At 28.0% G+C, this 17,446-nt stretch overlaps 1 protein-coding gene across 1 annotated transcript in view; it reads left to right on the top strand.

The window, feature by feature from the left end:
- Nucleotides 1–17,446, top strand: part of LOC129985325 (claudin domain-containing protein 1-like) — a 58,798-nt gene that overhangs the window by 40,295 nt on the left and 1,057 nt on the right. Inside the window, exons 3-4 of the mRNA XM_056095309.1 lie at nucleotides 3,112–3,249; nucleotides 15,115–15,215. Of these exons, the coding sequence (XP_055951284.1) occupies nucleotides 3,112–3,249; nucleotides 15,115–15,215 (239 nt within the window). The remainder of the gene's footprint in view (nucleotides 1–3,111; nucleotides 3,250–15,114; nucleotides 15,216–17,446) is intronic.

Raw genomic sequence — 17,446 nt, 5'->3', positions numbered from 1 at the left:
TAGTTATTTATTAAATGTTTTAATTTTAGTTATAAACACTTTATTAAAAATTTTGCGAAATATTTATTTATTACATATCATTTATTAAAATTTTCATATTAAAAATAAATACATTTATTTTTAATTTAGAAATTATCATTTCCTTTTACTGTAATCATTATTAAACCCAATTTTTCTAAAATCGAATTTTTCGGTTAATTCGACTTTTTATTGCGTTCCTGTCAATTACGAATTTACCAAAAATTTATTTATTTCCAATATTGCTCTGCTTTTACATTGATTGTTCAATGAATAACTAGCAACTTTTTAAATTCATGTTCCTTTAAATTTATATTTCCTTTAAGTCTTAAAATCTATTGATAAAATAAGTACCTGAATAAGAAAATATTAAAGTAATTTTTTCCCACTGAATTTTATTATTCGTAATAAATACTTTATATGGAAACAACCTTCATTATTTTGCATTTAATTGTCGAAAGCATTATTACACAATGTCCGATTTTTATATTATTTCCAAATTTAAAAATTGTGTTTTAATGGTACCATTTTAACTGTCATACAATATTTTTTTTTAAGTTTTAATAATTAAAATATATATATTATTTTGAAATTATAATTTTTAGCAATAGTTTTCATTGTTGCGATATAATTCAAATCGTTTTCATCAATTTTTAATAACTCCAAGAAAGGAGGCTTTTGCTAATTATTCGTGCAATTTACATGAAGAATCAGAAAATTAATTAACATTACAAACAATGACGTGTAATTTTAAATTGATTGACCTCAAATTTTTAATGTAATGTGATTGGATTCAAATCGAAAGGTTCACGTACACAAAGAACAAAACAGGTGCAAGACAATTAAAATAAAATGGTTTTAATATCTGTCACAATTTGATGCTTAAAAATATTTCGCCGAAGGAATCACGAACAACATAAGAAACTTAATTGAAATAAAACAGAGTTAATATTTCCAGCAAACCAGTTCGTCGTCGAAGACGGATAGTATAAAATAAATAGTTGGATTAGACCATAGAGATACTGATATATATATATCAGCTATATATTTATATATCAGCTCTATGGATTAGACAATTAGATACATAATAAATAGATTTATCACTAAGAATTTTAGAAAATGAAAATTAGCATAGGACCTTTTATTTTTGGAACGATAAAGGGAATTTTTAACATTAATAAATAAAGAAATTGGATTTGATTACTTTCTTACATTTAATATCTGGTTTAAAAGATTTAAAATTATTAAAAAGAAAATTATTTTTGAATAGTAAAAGTTAATTCCTTCAGATTAAAAAAACAGCTTATAAGAATATAATTAGGATTACGAAAAGAAAACGAAATTAATTCTGCGTTGTTTCTTAAATGATATGCATATGCATTGATGTTTAGAAAAGAAGAAAGGCTTATATTCTCTGAGCAGACAAGTTTTTAATCTCCTTGTAATAGGAAAGCTGATAAATAACCTAATTAATATTAACTTCCTGTATTTATGAGAAAATAATTATTAGTTATCTTACACTTATCTCAATTGTTTTATTTTCACTTCTATTTAATTAAACATGTTCCAGGAATGTTCTGTCCCCAAAAGTTCTATTATGTCAGTTGAATATTCTATATAAATTTTGCTTTGGGAATGTTCTATTCATGATTCAATTAAGAATGCATAGAATATGTGAGGTGTTTCAGAATTATGTGTAATTTTTGTACAGAACTATAGTACCTGTGAATGATTTAATTAATTTATAAATAAAAAAAATCAATAATTTGATGCTTCTGTAACGGAGATGCAAGACAGTTAAGAGGCTAAATTATTTAAAATTTAAAAGACCTGGCGCCATCTATTATTCTGTTTCAGAAATATTAGTTTTTAAATTATGTCTATAATTATGAATTAATAAATATATCAACGACTAAAAAACAGAAAATATCAAAAATGAAATATCTCAAAACATGCTTTTATTAGTTTCGTAGAGAACAGGAGATAAAATATTTTTATCTAGCAAGAGTATAAAGAAATTAAAACATAATGAAAATATGAGGAACAAGTTTCAGACATTTATTAAAAATTAAATTTACTAAGAGTATTTCTCTTAGAACCTTAGGATTTTATGATTTTATTTTGACATCCATGTTTTTGATGATAAAATAAAAGCTCAAATATTTATCCTTAGAATTAATTTCTAATGCAAATTAAAATATTTAATATTTTAATGGAATATTAATTACATAGATCAGGTGCAAATTAGAATATTAATTCTTAGAAATTTGGAATGTTAGCAGGAGTTAGTTTGGTCATGATAAAATTTTATATGCTGTTGAGAATATGGATTGAAGCTTTAAAAAAAAAAAAAAAACAGCGTTTGATTATCGATATAGATGTTTTACGTTTTTATTTCAAATATAATGAATATTATAAAAAATAAAGGCTTAAATCTAGAAAATATGTATAAAAGATCACTTTTATCAGTACTACACTAAAAAGAAAAATAATTTTTTATCGAAAATATGGAAGTCAAAACAAAAATTTTAAAAGTCTTAAATCCACAAACACACAAAACTCAAACTTTCATTATATTAATATTAAAAATATTCTAAAACTGATTATGATTTCGGTTTACTTAAAGCATTTCTATCTGAAGTTTAGTTACATTAACGTTCTATTTTTAAACAACACTAAGGCTATTTGGAATGGGCCTCGTTATTTTGAAAACACGGTCAGATGACGAGGACGACACTGGAGCTGGTACTCCCTTCCCTCTCCAAACTTCCACATCACACCAGCTGGAGGGCATCTGATTGCGGCAGATTTAGCGTGTACAGCGTCGCTTGCACGACGCTTTTTCGGTAGAATCGGGCCTTAAACCTCAAACCCTCCTGTTCCGAAGCCGAGACCTTCCCACTAGGTCATGGTGGCCCCTTTTCTATCTAAAGCTCACACTTTTTCGATTTTTGTTTGAATTTTTTCACATTTTTTTGATAAAAAAAATTATTTTGCCATTTTAATGCAGTGATAAAGACATTTTTTATTAAAAATATTTTTATATTTTACTTACTTAAAATAAAATAATTTGGTTTGATTCCTTTTTTACAGACATGGCAAGATCTGTAGTTGCTCTGTTCATTGTATCATTCCTGTTTTCTACATTGTCAGCATTTCCAGGTCTTGTAGGTTGCTGGAGACGGTCGCACAGTAACATTATAGCCACAGGATTACTTCAATTATTAGCAGGTAAAAAAAAATGTTTTATTTAATTTTATAATTTTTTTTTCTCGATGATCATTGGGTTTGATATTCTATTTGTATGTCACCGTGAACAAATCTTTATTAATTTTAGTTCAAAACATTTTAAAACATCAAATATCCAATTTTTCGATGTATCCATTTTGTGTATCTAATTTTAGAATTTTTAATGTGCAAAACTGTAATTAAAATAAAGCAATAGTAATTTGCACGACAAAAAATCATTTGAATACGTTTGATACTAATAAATATTGTATTAGTATCACTTATTTAAAAGCAAATGGTTAAAGCTCTCAGTTACAAAGAAGGTATCGAGAAAAACGCAACGCCATTTGTATACAAATTATTTAGACCATGGTGAATCTATTTATTAATGGGAATAAATATTTCAATCACCAAGGTCGAAAGTGGTGCTGCAAGCTACATTTGAGCAATAAAATAGATATAAAAACTAAATAAAGGAACGGTTTGTGTAATTGAGACGAATGAATGATTTAGTGAACATTTTCGCACAGAATTCAATTTTGAGCAGCTGGGTTTCCATTTTAACACTTAAATGAATTTTTAATAATTGCAATTCATTTTGTTGATTTTACAATAAAAAAGTAATTGTTTACAATTTTGCTTCTTTTATTCCAAACTTTGCAAAATATGTTTTCTTGGAACAAGTTATATTACGGTTATTTTAATAATAATACCTGCACTACAAATAACGCTATTTAATTGATGAAATTACCCACATTTGCAGAGCATACAAGTCGTTTTGAGTGGCCCCCGTAATCAAAAATTAGAAAGATTAAGATTAGACAACCAAAAATATGCATAATTCTCAATCAGGCAAGTCTTCCGAGAAAAATGAATTATAAATATTAAAAATACAAATGTAACTATTAAAAAAACGCTGGTATTAAAATATCAGTTACATATTAGTTGATCACATAAAACGTCCTTATTTTTTTAGTTTTAATGTCTACTTTACAGTCCAAAATCAGTCTATGGTGTCATTTTTGTCCCCTGATTACGAAAATATGATTTTTCTTTTTGTTTGTTTTCTTGTGAATGATGTATATACAAAGAAAAAATATTGTAAATAAAAAAAAATCGACATGAAGATTTTAACGAATTTCCATGTTTCACACCCTCTTGAATCCGATCAATGCATTTTTTGAATTACATCTATTTGTGAATACAATAATTCAAAAGCATTTTGAATTGAAAGATAAAATTTTGTATGTGGTCATTACACCATATTTATGGATTTCTGCCACATTTTGAACAAAATTCACTCGCAGGAAGTCTGTCTGTCTGTCTGAGTGGTAGTAAGCATGGTAAGTGTGAAACATTAAACGCACTGTGGATGAAATTTGGTACTTCTATTTTTTATTATTTAAAATTTTTTTAATGTCCAAAATGTACATCTGTATCAAATTTTCAATTTAATTCGTCTAAGAAATGTCCATTTGTCGATCTGTGTTTTCGTATACGTGTAAATACAATAACACAAAAATGCAACGACTTAAGTAATTTAAATTTGGTATAAGATCTTATTATTACAATTGCAGGTCTATGCCAAACCAAATAGCCACAAAAAGGAGTCCAAAATGAATACAGGTTTTCCTCACTATACTATAATGTACAAAATGTTCATATTCGAGATTCTGAAAATAAAAATCTGAGCACTTGTGAAATACACGGCTTTGTCCAAGGACAACAGTTCGGAGGAAATAACATTTTTATTAGAGAAAAGGCGAGAAAGTTTTAGAAAGACCACTCTCACTAGATTTATAAAGCCACCGCCTTAATAGTATGCATATGGATTGGTATAACTGGAACTTTCCGTTTAATTGAGTAAAAATGAACTATACTTTTTATTACTATCATCTTGTGGCATGCCGGATATCCTTTGAAATCGTAAACGGATTGATATAAAAATAAATGTCCCAAATAGAATGTGTCATCGATTTAAGAGGTTAAATAAGTTGGCGGGTCAAGAAGCTGACTATGTGTGTTAAAAGTATAATAAAATTTCTTCAAAAAGTCTAAAAATAAGTGGGAAAAAGATCTGCCTCTTTCTCTTTTTTAACTCTTCCTTTTTTTGACACACATTTTTTAATCCTAAAGTCTTAGAAAAAAAATATTATTTTCTTTGTTAAATTTTTGGAAGGCAGTTAGCAACATAATAGAAACCGATGAGAGTGACTTCAAAATCTCTCATCAAAGCTTTCTTTTAAAAAATCGTTATTCTCACTTCTCGCATAAAATTATGGGGTCGTGAATTCCTTGCACGGCATTTGCAAACGATATTCGTACTACGAATTATCGATTTTTGGCATGAATCTAGATTTTTTTTTTTTTTTTTTTTACAGAATCTAAATTACGATCTTTGGCAATTTTGTGCCAGAAAAATCGAATATGTATTTTGGACATCTTTTTATTGCAGCAAAATTTGACTTAGAACGACAATTATAGTCAGATGATCGCATATCAAATTTCATATATTTAAATAATCGTGTTTCCAAGTTAATGTGTTTACACGCATGCGAAAGTACATAACGACAAAGGTCAAACTCTTATCGAATTTGGCTGGCTCAAAATTTGATACGTATAACATACATTTTTTTGATTGAAAATAACATACATTTTAGATGTTAAATCTATATTCCAAATTTTATCTATCCAGCTCTTTATACTTCGTAATAATTGTGTTCTTTTATACCAAGGCATATGGAAAGCCAGACTACCTCTTAATTTGCTTTAGTAGAAATCTTCTAATTTCCTTAATTTAGTAGAAATCTTGCTAATCTTGCTTAATTTAGTAGAAATCTTCAGATTTTGTGTTGTCCATATACCAAATCTTATCCATCTAGCTCAAAGCATTTTGAATTATCGTGCTCATAAACAGAGAAACATAATAACAGAAACATGTTTTTTGTCTTTGTTTTTAATTTTAGGAGTTCTGGAGCATAAAGATTCGCCAAAATCTCAAATATGAATTTTATGATGAATACAACAACATTCTTATTTTGTATACTTCCTATGCGACAAAGGAAAAATCTTTACAATTTTAGTAGAATGCCATTTTTTTGTGATGTTTAAAAAAAACTCACTTTTACTCAGATTTGAGTGAATATCAAATATTACTCAGCAATTATATTTTTGCATGGTCATTTAATCTTTTATTAAAGCTTATGAAAGTGTTAAGATATTAGCAGCTCATGCTTTATTTTAACCAGCGGGAGTATTCTCTCTAAAACTGTCTTGCACATACTTTTATAAAGATGGATTTGTGTTTTAGTTGGTTTAATAATCGATGAGCGTTTTTTGCCTAACCGATTGAAACCAAAATTTGACACAAAACTAAATACCAACCACAAAATTTGATAGATTAAGTAAATGCGTTTTCGAGTTACTGCCTTTACATGCTTCTGAAAGTACAGACTGACAGACATTCAACTCCTTATTGGCTCAAAATTTGAAGTATCTACTCTACAAAAGTTAAATGTGTGTATCAAATTTTATCCACCTAGCTCTCCTCTTTTTGTATTTATCATATTAACTTATATTCGAAAAGCCGGATAGATAGACTTCCTCAGAATAGATTTTGTTCAAAATTTGATAGAAATCTACAAATTTGGTTTAAAGATCATATACCAAATTTCATCTGTCTAGCCCAAAGCGTTTTTTATAAAAATTATTTTTGTCAAGAGACACAGACAGAACATTTTCCAGAAATGTGTTTTTCGAACCCAGGGAGGTTTAAAACATGGAAATTCGACAAAATCTCGAGTTCGAATTTTTTTTATGATTAAAATACTTTCTCTACACTTCGTATACGAGAAACTAAAAATCAATATTTTAAAAATATCGTACAAAATAATCAATGGTAAAAATCCCGATTCTTGAATGCCAGTGATATTTGCACTGAAAATTTCTTTTTATTGTAGAAGCGACGGTTTCAGTTGCAGGAATATTATGAGATATTTTTTGTTCGAAAAAAAAATCGGTTCGAAGCGTAAACACTTTTGATAATAAATGTTTAGTACAGACAAAACCAGTTAGTGGAACATGGAAGTTTATTTATCTTTATTTACATGGGTTATCTAAAAAAAAATGTCAAACCATCGAATTCCATTCTACTATCTTAAATAAAACACTTTTTTTTAAAATTAAAAAACATAACTACTTAAACAAATTATAATCGCAGTTTTTCTATTGTTCTTCAGATTGAAAAGAAAAACTTCAGATAATTAATAACTCATACTTCCATTCGAAAGTTTATTCAATTATCTTTTTGTAAAATTTATTCATACGGAAATAATTAATCTCATCTTTTTATGGAATTTTTTAAAATATGTGTGTGTTTATATTATTATTATTTGTTATTTGAGAAATGCATGATAAAAAAAAATTGCTCGAAATGTTATAAAATCACAATTTTGACTTAGAGCTACCAAATTAGCCCGTAATACTTTTTGAAAATGGGTGTTCATTAAGACAGTTCTTTTTTTTATTTTTATAATTTTAATTATGTAACGGTTACATAACTCTATTACCTTTTTTTTCTGATACAACAGATGGCGCTACGTTATTAACATCAAGGTATATTTACTTTGATCCTTCTTGAGGCTCATTATTAGATGGTATTTTAAGAGAATGTCTTGTATTTTTCATGTTTGTTTTGTCTTGTAAAATATGGAATAATTAAATAAGTATTCCTGAAAATCGTCTACTATTTTCATCTACCTCATTCTGAAGTTATCAAGAGCCTCGTTTCTCAACAATTAGTTTTTTTAAATAAAAAATTAATTAAAAATTAATTTTTCTTTACTAACATCGCAACATATTATAGCATAAAAACATTTTTATATTATTTTTAAATAAAAAGGATTTTCCTATAATGTCAATTTTATTTCTATATAATTTTTCTCTATTTTTAATAAATCTGTAAAAATATTTTGAAGTAAGTTTTATTACAACATTTTTTTAGTTTTAATTACTGGATTTATACGTACATATTCATAATATGTATATAAAAAACTATATAAAATAAACAGTTTTTGTTATGTACACCTTATCACTATTGTATTAAAAGTAATTCTTAAAAATAAAATAAAAATAGACGAATCAAATTAAAAAACCTTATTACACTAGATATTTTGATCAAGAGGTCCGAATTTCCTTTAATTTTTAAAAATCAAATCGACCAATTAATATCTTCCAAACGATTTTTTAACAAATTAATGCCTGTTGAAAAAATAATTTATTTATTTATTCAAATTAAGATTATTACACAACTTATATTAAAGGAAAATATTTAAAAAATTATTTCGTAAGTACAATGCTTCTTTATATCAAAATTCATTTACATTTCAAATTTTAATTAATTCATTGTTTATTAAATCGGATTTTCTGCAACTTTAAGTAATTTCAGGAAATGTTTAAAATCCCAAATTGAATATGGAAGGAAAATATTTGCCGACACTAACCGAATCATTATTTTAATTATTTGTTTCGGATTAATGATGGAATATTATCACCTGCTCCATTCAAGGAAGTTGTTTAAAATACAGTACAGAAAGGAAAAATATTTACATTTGATCCTAATTAACATCGTCAAAACAGTTAGGGAAAAAATGCGTGCGTTAAATGTTGACGTAGTCTCTTTAGGAGCAATGACAGGGTAAGAATTCGAAAAAGAATATTTTTTTCACTTATTTTTTTTTTCAATATTTTTTTCCATGAAGCTTTAATTAACAAGGCACATTACAGTCGTACGATCGTAATTCTTAAACTGAAATCAAGAAAATGAATTCTTATCTAATTACTGTCTTTGAAGGCGATTAAGAAAACAAATTCTTCAACAAAGGAATAAATGTATTTTTGAGACTGCATTAATAAATGTGTATTTACCTTTTGAAATGCCATATTTTTTACTTGCAATGGTATATTAAAATATTTTCGGGATTGAAACTGATTTAAGAAAAGCTTCTTAGAAAAATTTTTATTTCGTGGGTTCGTTCTAAAAAGTCCGAATTAGTGTAACAGTTATTTATTTACAGGTTACATTACACATAGACAATTTAGGAATAATTTTAAGATATTTATATAAGGGCATAAGTCAAAGCATGCAGCACATGCCATCGCTAGATCTGAACTGAGTCATAGAGCCAAAAGACTTCAGAGGGCGCTGTCTCTGACGTCATCATCGTCAGTTATAGTTAGTATTACAAGAGCGGCTACGATTTTAATTAATTCGGTTAGTTAACAATTATTTGACAAATTAAGACATTTCATAATGGTGTGTAATAAGTACATCGACTTATTAATTAATATCTTTTTAGCTCTCGGTATCCACAGTGACTGAATGACATTTAAATAATCCCGAAAAATACATAGCTTTCATTACCAGGTTAATGAACTAGGTGACATGATTACCACCAGTTTATGTACAAAAAATTCCATTGCCTATTTTTTCCTTTAGAAAATGTTTTTATGCCATAAGTCTAGATCTACTATGGAAGTCTTTTCGATTAAACATTTTTAATTAATTAATTACATCATCAAATAAGATTTAATTTTCTAATATATAAAAATACACATACATAATTTTTTCAACTTGTAAAAATTTATGAATTTCTGATTTTACGTTGTAAAGTTTGAGTTTAAATTCGTGTTTTATGACACAAAAGCCATTTTTTGGCTAAGCTAAGCCACACTCATGGAATTAGAATATTTATATCAGTTTATAATAAACTATTTAAAAAAACAGTACACTTTCAAAGGTTTGAAAGTGTAAAAAAAGTGAGTCATGAAAAAGTGCAAAAAGGATGTAAGGTATGGAATAGTATTAAAAAGCACGGCTAATGTTTACATATGATTATAAAATTCAATATTTTTTAGAAAACTAAAAAGGTTTACACGAGGAGTTTTGGAAAACACTTCGCCTAAATCAAAATGAGATTTCTAAAAAAAAAAGTAAGATTTTGTGAAGAAATCCGTGGACATTCCACAAGAATGTGTAAGGCTGGCATAGGACTATTACAAATTGGGCAAAATGATATTGGTTCTCCCATCAACAAACTTCGATGAGTGAATCGTGTTTTACCAATCCTCAACCTAGTTAAAATGGTGGCCAGTTTTCTGCTAGAATGTGAGATCACTTGTACAGTAATTAAGAAGCTTATTACAATTCTGTGATGATGTAAAACTTGGTAGTCAATGACATTGGATTTGTTCATTAGATACCCTCTGGTGTGATGTGGAAGTTTGGAGAAGAGGATTCCAGCTCAGGTATCGTCCTCGTCATCTGACCGCTGTTCAAAATTATGAGATCCTTCCCAAAATAGCCCTTGTGTTGCTTTAAAACGGGGCGTTAATGTAACTAAACTAAATTGTTCATTAGATGAAGTTTATCACAATTGTTCATTTGATGAAGTTTTTGAGAAAATGCAATCTTTAAGTAAAAAGATAAATAAATAAATAAATAACATGGAAATATTTTAATGTTTTTAATAAGACACTTTTAATGAATTTAAAGATCATTTATTACAACATGCTTTCATATGTAATAATAAAAAAGAAAAAAATTTCAGAAACTGTAAAATTAAAAATTTTAATTATTTATTTTCGATTTTATTTCTTTGCACTCCTTTTACTTGTTACCTATTTGATAGGAAAATTATTTAAATTTAAAAAAAAAATATTTTCACGAATTTCTATTCATTTTCTATCAATAAATTATTGAAATTGTTCTGGCATCACATCATGAAAAAGAAAATAATGATTTTATGCTATTTTCAAATAACATCAGTTTACGGTTTTTTTAAAGTTTTTCTTTATTCTTAACTTTCTTCGTTGATTGCCGCGCGACTGAGTGTCTAAATTTACCTAATCATCTAATTAACTGATCCCTACTTTCTAACACTTTAAAAAAAGTAATCTGGTTATATAGATGATAATATATGCTCGTCTAAACGGACTGCTTCTTAATAACATCTGGGTTCTGATTAAACGCCATTTGGCTTTGTTTCTCCTATCGAACAATTGGGATCTTCTCTATGCATAACATTTATGAATACTCAAATCAAAACTAATGATTAAAATCGAATTGAAACATAAAATTATCCACTAACAAGAAAAAAAATGCAGTGCCAGATATAAGAAAAAAGAATAATTAAGAAAAAAATACTGAAAAAAAATATTAACAATTTCCGCAAACTAGCCTTGAAATGAGAATACAATGAATCATCATAAAATTGCAGATTGAAGCTCAATTACCTTTGCTGAAATCCAGCATTCAAAGTGTAAATAGAATGAAAAGTTTGCGATATCATAGCTAATTTTTATTCATGCTTAGCTTTATTCGTGCTTAGATAAATCAGTCAATTTACGCATTAAAAAAAATCTAGCCGATTTTCTTGATGCTAAAATAGAAGTTGGGATTTACGTTTCCGATAATATCACAGACTAAATGGGAGGAGAATATTCTTCATTCGGCATTACAGACGGCTGTGAACAATTATATATATTGATGATTCGATTATCAGGTGTGAATCATGGCAGCAAATATATTAAAACTTAAATCCCAGTTACTTTACTGTTTGTATCTTCATTGCCTAAAAATACAACCAGAGTAATTTCAGATGGAGTAATAAAAACAGAAGTCTTGATTTCCCTCGGGCAAGAAAACAGGTATTTAGGACAAAAGAGCAAAAAGGGAAAATCCTAATTCTATATTCATCGTACTCTCTATAAATCAGGAACTGCAACGAGAAAAAAAGAACACATTTGTTCGACTTTCCCGAGATCGGACAGTCGAATGGCCGAAGATGTGGGTCATCTCATCTCACTTCTCCGTACAGATTTCATGTGCGATTCACTTTCTAGGCACGAACGACCGCAAACCGTGAAGTCTTCTTCTTCAGTCATCCCATTCACCAGACGGAAATCTTCCGCTGTTGTTTTTCTTTGAAATTTTAAATTTTCTGCATGAGCTCCAGCGAAGGTGTGTACTTGTCAGAAAGATAACTTTAGAAAGATGAATGAGTGTTGTTATTTTTTTAAAATTTGTGAATAAAGCATGATTTGTATCGTTCACGGTCACACGCGTGTACACGAAGTGATTCATATATTTATTTCAATAACACTTACAAAATTTTTTCAGCACAGGAAATGCCATTTCCCTGCTTCAACTTAATGCTTGAATTGGTCTAATAGTTAAAGATATGTTAAAAGTTGAGATAATTGTTCGTGTCGTCTGGCTTAGTAAGATGACCATCAGATCAGAAGAGACTGGATATTCTCTCTCAGTTGAAGACTGGTTGTCATGAGTCAGCAACAAATATTTGAAAGGTTGAAAAACATTTCTGGATATCTCGAGTCATTGCATCGCAAACAAATGTTTAGTTAATGTTTCTTACTTTCTCATATATGAAATACTAGCTTTTACCCGCGACTTCGTACGCGTGGAAATAGATTGAAATTTATAGCATCTATGGCTTTATCTTTTGTTACTCCTGCGCATGCGTGGATTTTCAAAGCCAATTGGGCAACACAAATGTATGAATTTTCTACACCAGGTGGGGTAACGCAATATAGATTATAAAATTTTAATTTCCTTTATTCTGTTTTATTTTAATTCAAAAGTACTTCAGAATGAATCCGAAAGATCAATTAATTAACAATGTTTAATTTTAAATGTATCGAACACTAAGAAAATAAACAGAATCGTTTTAAATAATAATAGTCAAAATCATGTTAAGTCAAATTTCATTGGCGTGGGAAAAAAAAACAAAAAAACCCTGAAGCTTTACTCATTTGGCGATTTTTGGCGGGAAAGTTAGTTTTTAATTAATAAACAATTAACCACTCAATTAAACGGAATAAATAGTAGCATATGTCCTATTCCAGACTATAATCTATCTCTCAGCTAAATTTCATCCTATTCTGTTCAGCCGTTCTGGCGTGATTGACTAACAACATCCATCCATCCATCCAAACTTTCATATTTATAATAGTAGTATAGATACAAAGAGAAAATATTGTAATCGTTACAAAATTTAAAATAGATATTTTAACGATTCGCCACGTTTTAGACCTAACCAGTGTTTAAAAAATTATTATATTTGTCTATCTGAGCATCTGTGAACACGATAATTCAAAAATCCTTTTGAGCTAGACAGATGAAATTTGATAAACGGTTTTTACACCAAATTTATGGATTTTCTATCAAAATTTGAACGAAATCAGCTCAGAGGAAATGTTCAAAGATTCTTGTATAAATGAACAGAACAACTGCAAAATGTAAGGAACTAAATAAATAAAATTCAAAATCCAGATTTATTATCTAAAATGTAGATTTTTTATCAAATTTTGAGTTAAATCCACCAAAGAAGTGAGCGCCATTTAGTTAGTACTCTCACATACAAGTAAACGCAATGCTCAAAAACGCTGTGACTTAAATAAATATAATTTTTATATGTGATATTGTGACTATTATTGTAGTTATTTGTCAAGTTTTCGGTTTAAGCGGTCGGAAAAGAAGGCTAAAAAAAAATCGCCACTGCTCACATGATATTCTGTAAAAATGCTAGGTGCACGCTAAAGATCAATATTTTCTATTGTCTAACATGCAAGACATTCGCAATTTTTCCAAGATTCTTAATTTTATGTATGGAGAGGGGAAGGGGTTAACACTTTCATTAGAGAGTTTGCGAGAAAATTTTAGGAAATCAATCCCGCTGTTTTTTTTTATTTTATTTTTTTATTGAAATCATGAAGCTTGATTGAGATAAAAGTAATTAATTTATATATAATTTTTCTGCAGGGTTTTATTCTTGAAATCGCTTTGATTTTAATCATCTCTATATATCTTCTTATTAAACTTTTGCACCTTCAGAAAGACTCTGAATCAGTATTATACTGCGTTTTCAAACTTCAAATTTTTGCTTCTAAATTTTAGTTTTACTTCAAATTCTTTTCCAGTCTGAAACGTCTCTGGAGCAAGATTCTTCCTTAACCACTTAACTGTTTATTTTCTTTACTATCTAACAAGATGACACCTTCTATATTGGGAATATTTTCTTATTTTGATTCAAATGGAAATCCATTGAATACTTGACATATATGTGTATTGAAAGTAATTTTAATATTGAATTATAATCGTTATGAATGGTTTAGCTTTTGCTTACAACTATTAAAATTCGATAAGTCGATGCACGTATGGCATACGGGCAAAACAGCTAAGCGGTTAAAACATATTTGCAATTCGCAATATATTCGAAAAACTTATTTGAATTATAGATGTATATAAAGATGAGACTTTTGGAATTAACTTCAATCTATTCTGCACGGGAGTCATAATTTGTACCAGGAGAAGAAGATCGATGATAATTCACATCACACTGCAAGAGCAAAAGAGACAAATTTTTCCCTTCAATGATTTTACTATGAGATTTTGATCTGATACAGATTTCTTTGAAACAAGCCGGTTTAAGAAAGGGAATCATAGGTATCTTTAAATGAAGAGCGTAGATGTAAGCAATTTTTATCCCTTCGGTCGGAGCATTAGAAATTGCAATATATATATATATATATATACATGCGTCTGTGTGTTTGGATAAGGAAATAAGAGAACACTTTAGAATAAAGTAATATGGACTAATTTAAGATAAAAATTAGGAAATCAATTAAGATTTAAATTAGATTAATAAATATCATTTATATATAATGTTGTTTATACTCTGTACTACTAATTCTTGCTTTTTAAAAGAAATTTTATTGTATTTTTTGAGTATGTTTTCTTTAATTCAATTTGTTATTACTAAATCTTTACTTCCTCTTCTGTCATTTTAGGCCTAGTCGTTGCATCTGCTATAGGACTCTGGCATGCCATTCCTCACTACGAGTATGAAAAACTGAATTTTCCAGAAATGAGCTTCAGCAGATGGCCAGAAGTATGTATATATATATAAAAAAACGCAATTTAAAATTTATTCTTATTACATAAATTGAAATTGAAAAAAAAATAGCTTCATCGTTGAATGAAGTCATCGATTTTTATTCTTTTTTATTTCAAAAACAGTTTGTTGAAATAAGCTAACAAATGTACTTATTCTTGTTTAAAAGTGAAATAATTAAGCATTTTCTATATTGTGCACGGCAGAATATAATAAATTATCTGAGAATAAATATGAGATGTCCCTTTTACAATATCTTAAGAATTTGTATGATATTTCCACGATATTATTGGAATTCTGTGCTAATAGGATTGTTAAAGACTGACACTGGAACATTTAAATGGTATTTGAGTTTTCAGTCCAGATCTTAAACAATATCAAAATTCTATTTTATACTATATATAAGTAAGCATTATTTTGTTTGAAGTAGAAGGCAGGTTGAAGACATAGACGAGACATTTTACATTTTTAAATTAATTTTAATCCATCGGGAAAGCATAATTATTTACAAGCAGAGACGCGGACATGGCACGTCCGCTACAGCTCGGCACACAAGCAGAAGTGGTGAAGAAGAGCGAAATAAATTATCCCTCGTCTTATATAACATGAGACTTTGATAGGGAAAATATTTCTTCATAGTGCTAATATATTAATAAGATTCTGATAGGTATTTCTGACGCATGTCAATCACAATAAAAGAAACACAGGGATCTTTTAAAAAGAATGTGCTTACTGGACATTTTTCTACCCCTTCACGCGGAACGTGAGAATGTGTCGGCGTTTAGTCGATTCAGCAGTTTTATAAAGCTTCTCTTGAATTAATTAAGTAGAGAAAGTGGAATTGGATCACGAAATAAAAGAATATTTTAGAATGAAGTTACTACGGGCTAAATTAAGATAAAACCTTGGAAATTAATTAAATTGAAATTAAAGTTTAAAATATCATTACACACACACACACACACACACACACACACACACACACACACACACACACACACACACACATATATATATATACTATTTTGATTTTTTTAATGTGTTTAATTTTAAAATTTTAATTATTCAGTGTAAAAAAGAATATAAAAGTAATAATGTTTGAGATGAAATAGATGAATAACTGTTTCGTTATTTGCAATAAGAAAATAGTTATTCAAATAATTTTTTACTTATTTTTTTAGTCTGCATATTAATAATTCCTTTATTAGCATAAAATAAGAATTTGATATTCATAGCATAATCTATGAAACCATTTAAAATGAAAATATAGAAAATATTTGAATTTTAATAAAAAATATTTGAAAAATTAAAATATTTAAAATACGTAGACAAAGCTTCTAAATTCACATGCCATCGCTTAACAGGTCCCGTTTCCTATGAAGAGAGAAAAAGGAAAAGAAAAAATATGATAGAAAAAGGAAAAAGAAAATAGTTTTACTTTACTTTTTTTTAATTATCGAGAAGTTATTTTTTAAATAGAATGCAGTTAGATGTAGCAAATTTCAAGTTATCATATATCACCAAAAAAAAATAGAAATAATTTATATTGTTAAATATCTGATTTAATTATTAGTATTAAAATCATAGACTTGAAATCACCAAACATCAAACTTCCATAAAGCAAGAGGGTTTTTTTTTTCTGTTTTTAAAAAAAATGTTCGTGCTTGCAAAGGAGAAAGCATTGTAATTATCCTAAAGTTCGACCTCGAAATTTTAATAAATCTACATCAATCCAAAAAAACATTTTTTGGGAACTGCGTTTGTTTTTCAGCCTAGCAATCCGATAACTCAAAACAACAAAGAACTTTGGTCATAAATTTAGTATGTTGTTTTGTTAAGGCATTAAAGATATGCTTCATATTTCTGACCTAATCAAAAGAAAGGAAAATACCTAAGTTTTCTTCTCAGTTTCGTTCACTTCACTGTAAAGCACAAAAACACGTCATTCATTAGAGAAAGTCTCTCAAATTAAACCAATTAAAACAAAGATTGGTGAACTAAATTTTATTTTTCGTGAGTTAATAAGCGGAAGTATTGTCCTTTAATATATTTCCATGAAATATATTAAGGAACATTAAATTCATTATTGTTAAATTCTATCTATTTAACTCTTTACATGTTTTGATTATTTTGTTCACATATTCTTTGCTGGTAGATAGCAATCACAGCTAAAAAATAAATCAAATAACACAAAATATTTAAGAAGCTGGATTCGCAACTAAAAATCT

This window comes from Argiope bruennichi, chromosome 9 (assembly GCF_947563725.1).
Source record: "Argiope bruennichi chromosome 9, qqArgBrue1.1, whole genome shotgun sequence".
Taxonomy (NCBI): Eukaryota; Metazoa; Arthropoda; class Arachnida; order Araneae; family Araneidae; genus Argiope; species Argiope bruennichi.
This window is presented reverse-complemented; position numbering and strand designations above follow the sequence as displayed.